Source organism: Schistocerca piceifrons, chromosome 2 (genome assembly GCF_021461385.2).
Source record: "Schistocerca piceifrons isolate TAMUIC-IGC-003096 chromosome 2, iqSchPice1.1, whole genome shotgun sequence".
Lineage (NCBI taxonomy): Eukaryota > Metazoa > Arthropoda > Insecta > Orthoptera > Acrididae > Schistocerca > Schistocerca piceifrons.
The window spans coordinates 260,379,724-260,392,081 of record NC_060139.1 but is presented as its reverse complement, the minus strand read 5'-3'; the positions used below and the strand labels follow the sequence as shown (position 1 = coordinate 260,392,081).

Here is a 12,358-nt window from a genome sequence, read left to right as displayed (position 1 = left end):
GTCTTGAGACATCGTAATTGAGGACGCAAAAATTACTCTAACTGCATTCATCCAGTGATGTGCAACAGATTTTAGGCACGGTTTCAAACCTATTCGAAACTTTTTCTCGTTGACACCCCCCCTCCCCCCCCCCCATACACACACAAACTAATGAAAAGATAAATTTATCGGTCACAACATTTTCGCCATTAATGCAGTAAATCTTCAGCATAAGGCATCACGTTTTAAATTATTACTTCTTTACCACTAACTGTATTCGCAACACATTTTGCAGACAGTAGCCACATATACCACTGAATGTATCTACAACAGTATATCGTTGTACGTGATTTTAGTAATAAAAATTCAGTTGCGAAAAAGACCTAGTTTTTCTTGAAACGGAGCGCAAAATTAACGAGAATATACTCATCCAGTGCTTCTCATTGAGAGCACTTAGCGGCTTACAACAACCATTAAACATACGTTCAGCTATTTTCTGAATATTTTCTCGTTTACGGCCCGACAAAATAATGAAATAAAAAAAAAGTTTATTGGTTACTACTTTTCCACTGCTCATGCATTGAAACTTTAACATTAGGTGTGGTATTATAACTGATTACTTCTTTACTACTAACTCTGTCTGCTATCCGTTTCACAGACAGTATCCATATTTTCCACTGAAGATAGCTACAAAATTATATAAAAAAATATAAATAGTTTTCATTGTTGGTTCTAAAAATATTCATAGAATTAAAAAACATGCTTAACGTCAAATATTGAAACATTAATTCATTTGTAATCAGACGTTTGAAAGTGTTCTGTGCATCGGAGCTATATTCTTTCAAGAATAGGGGATAGAGTTGTCCCAGAGATGTTTGAGGAACACGCCAAGGACACGAAGGCGCTTCTGCTGTCCCCCACGTCAGCTGGCCTCTACCGTTTTGAGCACTCGGCAGCGATACAGGCGCCCCACGCAATCAGCTCCGACCAATAACCATCAGTTGTGGGCGTCGTCTGGACGGCCACGTGTCAGCACGAATAAAATATTTTTAAATCTTCAGACCACCTCGAAATACTCCGTGGATGCGTGTTAGGATGGTTCCGCAACGTTTTTGAAGTCTTGTGGAACACACAGCACGAAACCTCACCACCGTTGTCAGCGATAACACGGTGGGGTGGGGTGGTGGTGCTTTACACTAGAAGGTGTGTCTCTCCAATCCAGTTGTTCTTGATACAACGTAGAAATGTCTACATTGTGCGAATTTATCACAAACTCCAACGAATAACAACGCTCAAGTACACAACATTATCGGTCACATTCTGCTTCAGTTCTTGTGCGATGTGTACATACTGTCCTGTTACATTAATGTGAGCATCTGTCAAAACCCCGGAAAAAAACACCTTTTGCAGCTCGGACCACTGCGAGAAGTGCAGGAAGAGAGTCAGTGGTGTTCTGGAAGGTATTGACAGGGCTGTGCAGCCATGCCTCCTCCAGTGCCGCTTCCAGCTGCGCTAGGTTTCTCGATTCAAGATCTATGACGCGAACATCCCGATCGCGATTGTCCCACAGATTCTCGATCCAATTTAAATCTGGGGAGTTTGGTGGCCAGGGGAGTACGGCAAGTTCATACTGGTGCTCTTCGATCAAGGCACGTACACGGCGAGCTGTGTGGCACGTTGCATTGTCCTGCTGGTAGATGCAATCGTGCTGAGGAAAAACAATCGGGTTGTAGGAGTGGAAATAATCCCCGAGGACAGATACGTACTTGTGTTGATCTATTGTACTTCCCGCAATGAGGAGGTCACCCAGGGAATGCCACGAAAACATACCCCAGACCATACCGCTCCCTCCACCTGCCTAGACCCGTCCGACGATTGCTGCGGTGTGTGTGCTTTCGGACGTTTCAAGGGTATCCGATGGAGCATAAAACGTGCAACTTCCAGCCTTCGTCGCAGATGAACAGGAGCCAACATGGATCCATGAACTACACTACCGGCCATTAAAATTGCTACACCAAATAGATATGCAGATGATAAAAGGGCATTCATTGGACAAATAAATTATTCTACAACTGACTTGTGATTACATTTTCACGCAATTTGGGTGCATAGATCCTGAGAAATCAGTACCCAGAACAACCACCTCTGGCCGTAATAATGGCCGTGATACGCCTGGGCATTGGGTCAAACACAGGTTGGATGGCATGTACAGGTACAGTTGCCCATGCAGTTTCAACACGATACCACAGTTCATCAAGAGTAGAGACTGGCGTATTATGACGAGCCAATTGCTCGGCCACCATTGACCAGACGTTTTCAATTGGTCAGAGATATGGAGAATGTGCTGGCCAGGCCAGCGGTCGAACATTTTCTGTGAGCAGAAAGGCCCGTACAGGACCTGCAACATGCGGTCGTGCATTATCCTGCTGGAATGTAGTGTTTCGCAGGGATCGAATGAAGGGTAGAGCCACGCGTCGTAACACATCTGAAATGTAACGTCCACTGTTCAAAGTGCCGTCGATGCGAACAAGAGGTGACCGAGACGTGTAACCAATGGCACCCAATACCATCACGCGGGGCGATACGCCAGTATAGCGATGACGAAAACACGCTTCCAATGTGCGTTCACCGCGATGTCACCAAACATGGATGCGACCATCATGATGCTGTAAACAGAACCTGGATTCATCCGGAAAAATGACGTTTTGCCATTCGTGCACCCAGGTTCGTCGTTGAGTACACCACCGCAGGCGCTGCTGTCTGTGATGCAGCGTCAAGGGTAATCGCAGCCACGGTTTCCGTGCTGATAGTCCATGCTGCTGCAAACGTCGTCGAACTGTTTGTGCAGATGGTTATTGTCTTGCAAACGTCCCCATCTGTTGACTTAAGGATCGAGACGTGGCTGCACGATCCGTTACAGCCATGCGGATAAGATGCCTGTCATCTCGACTGCTACTGATTCGAGGTCGCTGGGACCCAGCACGGCGTTCCGTATTAACCTCCTGAACCCACCGATTCCTATTCTGCTAACAGTCATTGGATCTCGACCAAGGCGAGCAGCAATGTCGCGTTACGATAAACTGCAATCGCGATAGGCTACAATCCGACTTTTATCAAAGTCGGAAACGTGATGGTACGCATTTCTCCTCCTTACAGGAGGCATCACAACAATGTTTCACCAGGCAACGCAGGTAAACTGCTGTTTGTGTATGTGAAATCGGTTGGAAACTTTCCTCATGTCAGCACGTTGCAGGTGTCGCCACCGGCGCCAACCTTGTGTGAATGCTCTGAAAAGCTAATCATTTTCATATCACAGCATCTCCTTCCTTTCGGTTAAATTTCGCGTCTGTAGCACGTCATCTTCGTGGTGTAGCAATTTTAATGGCCAGTAGTGTAAATGCCATCTGCGGGGGCCCATGTACAGCAACGGTCGCTGAACCGCCGTCTTGGTTCTTCGGGGAGATCTACTCGACCGTACACATCTTCGCAGCCGTCGTTCACCTCTGTCATCTACGACCTGAGATTCTCCACTGTTGCCTCGATGCCGGTTTTGGATAGCGCCATTTTGCCTTGCACGGTATAATTTAACGTCAGCGGCACAGTTATACAAAAGATGTGAAATGACAGCATTTCCTGCCTTCGACTGCAATTACGATTCTTTTTCCACTGTTGGTCACTTCCCGCTGTTATTCCATTTTAAGCGGAATGAACCGTAGTTACGTACCGTATTTTGCAGCTATCGCTTGAAGATGGTTAACAGCCGAAATTGACAATACTGGAAAATAAATCTTAGCTGCAGCAGTAGGCGGAGGATATGCTCAGTTTACCAAAAAAAAGGATATCACAGTCTGCCTATGCCAGGCCTTTTGAGGAGCAATGCTGGAGGTGCCCGCGTTTGCAGACTTCGTTACGGGCTGCGGTGCTGTCACACCGACAGACTGAGATGTCGTCGTCCAAAATACTCGCAGAACGCTGTGAATATTGACAACGCCCGCCTATCTGTGGTAGGCAGTTCCCAAACGTGACTTGTTCGTCGGTTTCGAGAATCTGGCATAGTGAAATCCTCGTTAAAAAGAATTTCAACAGCTAACTTACACAAAACACCCCTCTAAAATTCAGATTTCTCAAAGAATATTACTTGTTCTCCTGTCTTCAGAACAACTCTGTTTCCATGAAAAATTTATGATGAACAATCAAGGTCACGTGACTGCTGAACTACCGCTTTTGTGACACAGAAGAGCCAGAAACTGTCTACTGAAGATTTCTCCACTATCGCATCCTGTGTTTGGCCCTTTCTTTTTGAAAATGTTCCAGAGATGACAGCCACTGTTAATGGTGAGCGTTATCGTGACATTTTAACACCTTGATAAGTTAATTATTGGCTGTGGGAAAAAATGAACTGTGGTTTGTGCGATACGGTGCAATCTTATATACCACTAGAAAGACTATGGCACTTTTTCAAGAGATGTTTCCTGCCTGAGTCATGTGTCGGAATAGAAAGATTGGCTGGCCGCTGAGATCACCGGATCTGTTGGCACCTGATGTTTTTCTTTGGAGTTTTCTCAAGGAAGTTTTCTGCAGGAATAATCCAAGGGAATCTGCTGCTCTCAGAGACAACATTAGTACGGTTAAATCTGTAAACTTTCGGAGGAGGCCTTGCAGGAGGTCATGATGCACGTTGTGCTACGAATCCGTTACTATCAAAACGTGAATGGTGGACGTATCCCTATGTTGTTTTTCACAAATAAACTCGTTACTATGGATTGTAAATTCCTATGAACATTTCAGCTGTTACACCATTATCAAACAAATTATTGATTGTTTCAATGGGTACACTACTTTCGGGACACACTGCAACGACCATTTAAAATCCACTGTTTTCGGCGCTACACGTCATGTGGAACTTTGAGCCAGTCAACGCAGTGCTGCTTCGTTCTCGGTAATATTAGGCATGACTGCACGACAATATTGGAGAACCATATTGTAAACACATATGTGTCTGTGTCGTTAATGACAGTTCATTAAAACGGAGCCGATGCGTCTCTTTCATGTAGCTGCTCACTTACTTAAGTAACGGGGATTTAAACCCGTGCGCTCCACATGGGGGCGCCACTCGCAGATTGCGCTAGTTCCTTCGAGAAAAAAATTGTCTTCATACGTTATTTTTATAAGCATAATAATTTATGTTCCTTGTTTGGTGGTAAGTTTCTTGCTCCTCGGAAAGCTGAGAGACTTTTCGCTGCTGAAGCCAACGTTTAAGATCTTGTGCGTACTAGTGAACTTTGTTTTTTTAGAAACGCTTCAATAATCTATCCAAACAGTGTACAAATGTCCAGAAACAAAGCTCGAATGTATAGGGGGAGCTTTTGGTACATGTTTCTTGTTTTCCATGAAGTAATGCTTCGTAACAGTCACCAGTGAGGATGTACTCATTACTTAGTAGTCAGTACGCAGTACTGTTCCCAGCTCTGCCTATCAGCCGACGAGAGCAAATATGCCGGTTGTATAACGCACGGATTTACGTTCGTCTCTTTTGTTATGGAATTATAAAAACAGATAAATTAAGCTATAAGGGATTATTCAGTACATGTTACATAAATCGAAAGCAATACGTAGCTTAAAATCCCGGCAAACCATAAAAACTGTTTCGAAACTAAGAAGATCATAAAAAATTTGGTTGTGTTTTCGATACGCACGACGGTTTCTGAACTCTATACTTGGGTGTGAAATGACGTATCGAAACAAATTTGTTTGCAAACAAGTCCTGAAACATTGTTTGCAAACAAAGGTGCTCGGTTTGTACTGCGAATAAGAGGCTGACGTTCCAAAAACATAAAAACGGAGTAAGGTCGTAAGAGAGGGCTGGTGCACATGTACTGTCTATTGCTCCCCTGCCGTGCAATTCGTGAGTAGTAACCGTGTTCAACAGGTTTCAGTTGGTCCCTAGCTTTCGTTCCATGCTAGTTTATAGGTCTATAAAAAGGAAGTGCACGTCAAAAGCTCTGCGTATTTATATACGCTACACAGCTACACATCCACAGGTCGGAATGAGGCAGTGGCAAAGAGTTTACAGTGGGATCGCTACTAGAAATGGATGGGGAGTGAGCGGAATCGAGGCTCAGTTTTTACCGCAATTTGCGTATTACCTTTTAGTGACGTGTAATTCTGCATTAAGAAATCAAGTTTCGTGGATTGCTGTAAATAACAGCGCCAGAAGAGTTCCCTCAGACAACTCCTGCGGTTCAGAACACAAAGAGGACCTAACTCGAATAGTGTGTGATAAGCACATCTAAAATAAAGAGGTACAAATTAATGATATATTTATAGAATTGATTGACGAGACTTTAAATTAAGGACAGCTGAGGATAAAGATCGAATGGATAGGAAAAAGAATTAGACAAAACAGTAGAAATGGCCTTGAGTGCTTTTGGTAAACTAAATGGCTGTTGCAGAATAAACTTTCGAAGTGTCTGAAAAAGTGAAGTTTGCAGTTGTTTATTAACAGTTTTCACTTACGATAGTGAGGCGTGATCCCTAGAATCATTCAGAAACCAGGGATTGCTATGCGAGCAATCAAGAAAGACATGTTGACAATTACTTAAAGCGTCAGAAACACGAACAAGTAGATGAGAGGGCAGACTGGAGAGGGATACGTAATTATCACTGTCATGAAAATTAAATAAAGGTAGATAAGACATAAAGCGAGGGGAATGGATGATAGATGGACCAAGAAATTTCTTTTTAATTAATAAAAAAATTAGAGATGATGATACAAAACTAAGTAGGAGGACGACTTTAGAAAACGCGTTTGAACAGCATGAGAACTTTGATGCATGGAAAGGACAACAAGAGGCCGGTATCCAGTAGTGGATGTCTAGAGGGTAATACTAACGGTGCTGAATAATGCAGTTTCTCCCGGAGGGTGCGCCGTGTTAAACATAATTATTGTTACCTTAATATGATGTGCACATTTATAACAGTCATTTTATCTTTCTACTTTTATAAACGTATTTATAATTGACGTGGCTATTTTGTTTATTGTTACTGTATGCAGATTGAAATGAAGGTGCTTGTAATGTTCGTTAACCTGTGCGTCTTCATGACACTACTACTGTATGCATAGTTTGTTTTAGACCTTTCAAAAGGTTAAGTAACTCACACTTTCACCTCATTGTAGGTCTGTATCTGAATTGTTTATGTAGTAGAAGATGCCGAGGTACTGAACCACTGTGTCGCCGAACTGAACAGCTGGTGACCCTCGTGGGACATGGTGACTCGAGTTCTCTCGAGTTCCAGGAATCCGTTGGGATTCACGAAAAAATTAGATTAGCCGAAAGAAACGCGAATACTTGTAGCCCCTTCCGTGTACTCAGAGGCGAGTTCTTCCGAGGCAGGCACAGAACCCGAAGTCAGTTGTATTTAAATTTTTATGCTTCAGCTGAGGATTGGCGAAGGCATACGTACGGGTACCATGTTGAGTGCGCACGTTAGTAAGGAACTACGTATCTGTTGCGGGCGTACTAGTGCGCGCAACAGTTTTTCGACCTTCAACTGTGTCATTACACGTAGTTTGTCACACTATGAAACTCAAAAGGTATGTTATACCACCTGCTATAGGTAATAGGGAGGCCGGTTATGAAATTTGATAAATGCTTCAAATAAGATCACGGAAAGAGTTCAGAAGATTGGCGAATGCATTGAAATACATTGCGATTGACCTGAGATATACGAGTGTTCTCCGGAAAAAACAGCGACAATGTCACAGCTGATTAATGCGAGTTTCTACAGTTCAAGACGAATGGCTGACATACATCTGACAGCGGAATCGGTTGAACGCTATGCAAACATTTTCTCTAGTACAGAGTTTTCGCTCAAATGCGTATGTGCAGCCGAGCTTTCATACGTGACACAAAACCTTCTGTCGAGTACTTCGCAATATACGTATTCATTGTTGTTCTTTGACGTCACCAATATTTCTCTCTTCACAAAAAACATTGCGAAGCATGAGACTAACTCTGGGATCAAAAACAACTTCTGCAAAGGCTTCAGTAGGTTAACATGACTACTGAAAGAATTCAGGTACAAGGGAACACACGAACTTAACAACCTGCCAAAGCACATTAAATGTTATGTAGATAATGTGGAGAACTTTCCGTTGAGCAACTCCATCTACTACATTGAGGATTATCTTTATACAAACCCTTTAATTATTTTATAATTAGAATTAGCACTGTAATATAGTGACTTTCGCAATGTTAAGTCATTTCGAGCACTGCACCTAAATTTTTTTAAAAAAAAAAGGTACGGATCTGAATTCTCCCTGCGTGGCAGAGAGCATTCTCCTCGGCATCCATGAAGTATGACTGATCTAATGTGAGATATGTAATGAACTGACTGTCCATGTTTTGTAACGCTTGGCTTACGTGGTAATATAGCAACCGTGATGCACTTTGAGAAAACTTTGAAATCGTTCTTGTCCTATATTAACTTCCTTCCTCTCTCTGATGACTTTGTTAATGGTGTATCAAACCGTTGTTGCACACCTTTCCTTCCTTCACCATTGACTGGAACCTCCGGCATCAGTTCGCGAGGTGCTTCGATCACATACAGAGAGAGCCAGGTGGAAGAGATATTCTGCTGTTGCTGAATCAGCGCGCCGTTGAAGACAGAATGTTCTGGGCGAAGCACTGGATAACATCCCAAACTGCAGTCCTAGTAGGAGGCTTTCATTATTGAACAGAATTGGCAGTAGTAGCAGAGCGTATACTCCAACGTACACTACATAGTCACTTGTGGGGTATCATAAATGAGGATGAGAGCAAAGATATCGTGTGATTTAATGTTGGTAACTTGAGGCCGCGAGGAATTAAGTACTACTGATTGATTAAATGTTATTGCTCTCACTGCACGTTTTGATAGAGACGTACGACCGTTATATTTTACAGTGTTTTACATGTTAGCGTTGTAGCAGGCCTCGTCTCCAGGGTGACGTACGAGGTGCATAAGCGCGTTGGTCAGAATTGAAACAAGACTATAACAAGAAGTTCGTGCGACTCCCCCGTCGGAGGTTCGAGTCCTCCCTCGGACATGGGTGTGTGTGTTGTCCTTAGCGTAAGTTAAAGGTAGGTTAAGTAGTGTGTAAGCTTAGGTACCGATGACCTCAGCAGTTTGGTCCCATAAGACCATACCACAAATTTAATATTCGAGTATGTACAGACATTTTATAAATAACCTATACGTGTGTCAGAGCCACTGTTAAAAAATCTAACAGCTGATACACTTAAGTTCACGGGGAACCTTTAAGATTTGCTTATTTGCTTTTTTTTCCCCACCTCCTTATAACAGATATTTTATTTACTCATTTTCTTTAACAGCTGTATAAACCCCGAATGCCCTTCACAACGACGCAATGTGAACGGCAATCTATGAGAATGTCCAGGTTGTAACACAGAACTCATTTTCGTTTTAATACTCTAATCATTTCCACATGGCACAGTGTGTGTAAATGTGCCGCAGCCTTTTCTTTCGGCATCATGAGTATATGGCCGAGTCAAATCGTGATGCTTGGAAAGGCGTTGATGTTTTGTAAAGGTGTACTTGAAAATGAAATTTGATGTGGTGAAACCGGTCGTTCTATAAAAACGAGTAAATAAGACAGATCTTTCATGGAATGTAAATTCTCTGTGTTAATAAATGTACATTTCCATTTACATCAAAGTATCCAGTTTAATTAAATTCCAACAAATCCCAATATTGTGGATAGAAGATTATTCATAATATTTGAAAGTTCATTGCAATTACAGCGAAAGCTCTCGAAGCAAAGCGGAAAAACTGCAGTCAGACAGGAAGTAGCTAGGGGAATCCGTGTTGTTGGTGGTGGTTCGTTGCAGAATCATGGAACTCGTTCTCTGTTTTATGACTGCTATTGCGCATCTTGACTGAGCATGCGAAAGGCTAGATCCACATGCATCAAGGGTGAATGCACGTTTAGCAACAGTAGTGTGCTTCGCATACGCGTAAAAATAGAAGGAAGGAAAGTCTCTTGTCACATCATGTAGAAATTGACTATAGAGGCTTCAAAACTGATGTATGATATCAATGGGGTGCATTCCCGTTCTGGAGAGTTCGATGTTTGTATGAGCCTCTTTCGTGTTGATCAAAAGTCACGTTAAATATGTCATCGACAAGTACCGGAAATGCCAGTTTTGTTGCTACAAGACATAATTCATTCTATAAACACGTAAAAATCTACGTCGGATTGTTGCGATATGTGTCTGCACCAAATGGGAGATCCATTCCACTGTGCACTGACAGAGAGCGACTTGATATCTGCAATAAGATCGACTTCGAACCCACTGGGTACAGGAGGCGAAAAATTAATAGTTTGCGATAATCCGGATCGAACCGCTGAAACAGTTTCGTAATCTCGAAAAAACCAATGCGTTCCAAGTAGTCGGTTGAAAACAGTTCTGTTACAAAGCTTGTTATCGGAGAGTACGTGACCCGTCAGCATTTAGCAAAATTTGACTTTGGAAAATGACAAAACGGAAGCTAGTCGCCAGTGAACTTACGTCCCAAAATTGCACGGAATAATTGTCTTTTCATCTGCTCTCCGAACTGCAAACTTTCTGATTATCTCCTGTCTCGATTGTTTTATGTATGAGTATGTTGTCTGGGTAATTTACCATCGCACTATCGTTTCCAAGCGATTTTACGTCTTTGTTAAGATCAGATAACGATGGATACATTTCATTATTCTTACATCAGTGTCATAGGAAATTACAGGTGTCTTCTGTTAAATGTTAGGTGTTAGTTTGACCACTGCAGAAATATGAGAACTAAAAAACTTTCATAAATGCAGAGAACATTAAAAGAGCATGGATGTCGTCGTTACTAACGTAAGGCAACGGTGTTTGTGAGAAGATTGTAAAAGGTCGATGATCATAGTGATCAATATGTACTCGATTTAAATTTATTTGGTATATTAAAGTCGTCCCTTATTATTACGCTATGAACAACTGAGATAGCTCAAGTGCCAAAAAATGACTCCATGCTGGTACCGTAATTCTTATTCTATCATTAATGTGAACTGATTTTACATTTCGTACAATGTAATAGTATCATTTTGTAACGGTTGTGACGGGAATTCGCCTGCCGTTTGATCTGACTTATATAATACTGTAAATTCAAGGCTTGGCGAGACATTGTACACTGAGAGGCTGAAGCAGGGTTCACTGGTCAGAAAGTAGCTACAGGCCACGACTGGTGATGAAACTTTTGTTATACGTAACGTTACTGTAGCTCTGCAGTATGAATGTTATTGAATAGGCCAATGAAAATCGGCAGACATGATCTCTGTAGTTCTGAGTGTTTTGGTTCGTCCTCCAGACTTCATATGCTTAGAATTTCGTTCGTTGCAAGTTTCTATAGATTGATCTACTATTTGAGACTGTGTCCAGGAAGAAAGGGTCAGTAGCATAGTATTAAGGAATTTAACTTCTTCAGGCTTGTTTCTAGTGAAACGATGAGGGTTTAGGAGATTTATTTTTGCTGACATTGGTACGTGCACTGCAGCGTTACATTCAGCTCACAACAAGAACATAGGCATCATGCTGCGTGCCATTTTTGAACACTTTCTGTGAGAAAATAGCGTAGACTACCGCCGTTTGTGTTATAGCGGTTATTTTCCCTCTTGATACGCTTTGCAGCAGTATTATACTTCATTTCTGCTTTTAGGAACGTAGACTTTTCGATGCCATTAAATTACATGTTTGGGGAATAACATGCACTGTTTTAAACTCGTGGAAATGGAGAGCAAAGAATGTTTGACGTTTTCCTGTTAGTTAAGGAGAGATTAGAGCAGTAATTGTAACTTGAAATAGTGAAGAGTTTCGCAACAGATATTTGCCAGTCGTTGGCTTTGTAATTTTGGACGATTCTCAAGGTTTAAAACTTCAGTAGAATAATAAGGGTTGCACGCAATACTGGACATTAGTGCAAAAATGTGCTGGAGTGATGTGGGATCAGGACTTACCGTTCGGAGAAATGATACATCATCTTGCTCGGAGCCTCCTTCGCTGTCAGCCATCCTGAACTACACGTACAGTTGTGCGACACACGAGGGAAACTGGCAGCAACAAAAACTCGTACTAGTAGGGGGGTATCTACGGCCAGTCAGTCCGGAGAAGCAACAGTTGTGTATCGGGGGTCGGTCGCAGCTGCGACCGGTGCGCCGCTTCGCGTCGCGCCTACGGCATTCGTGGTGAGGGGCGCGCGGGCGGCTCGTGCGTTCGTTGCGGGGGCGTGGAGGAGGAGGTGCGGCCCAGTCGCCGGGCGAGCTCAGCCTGGCCGGGCCAGCTACGTGTTTATGTTTTTGTGA

At 42.7% G+C, this 12,358-nt stretch overlaps 1 protein-coding gene across 1 annotated transcript in view; it reads right to left on the bottom strand.

Annotated features, from left to right (window-relative positions):
- LOC124776932 (ryanodine receptor) overlaps window positions 1-12,129 on the bottom strand; it is a 694,095-nt gene extending 681,966 nt beyond the window's left edge. Inside the window, exon 1 of the mRNA XM_047252151.1 lies at window positions 12,014-12,129. Coding sequence (XP_047108107.1) covers window positions 12,014-12,067 — 54 coding nt within the window. The 5' untranslated portion in view covers window positions 12,068-12,129. The remainder of the gene's footprint in view (window positions 1-12,013) is intronic.
- Window positions 12,130-12,358: the final 229 nt, after the last annotated feature.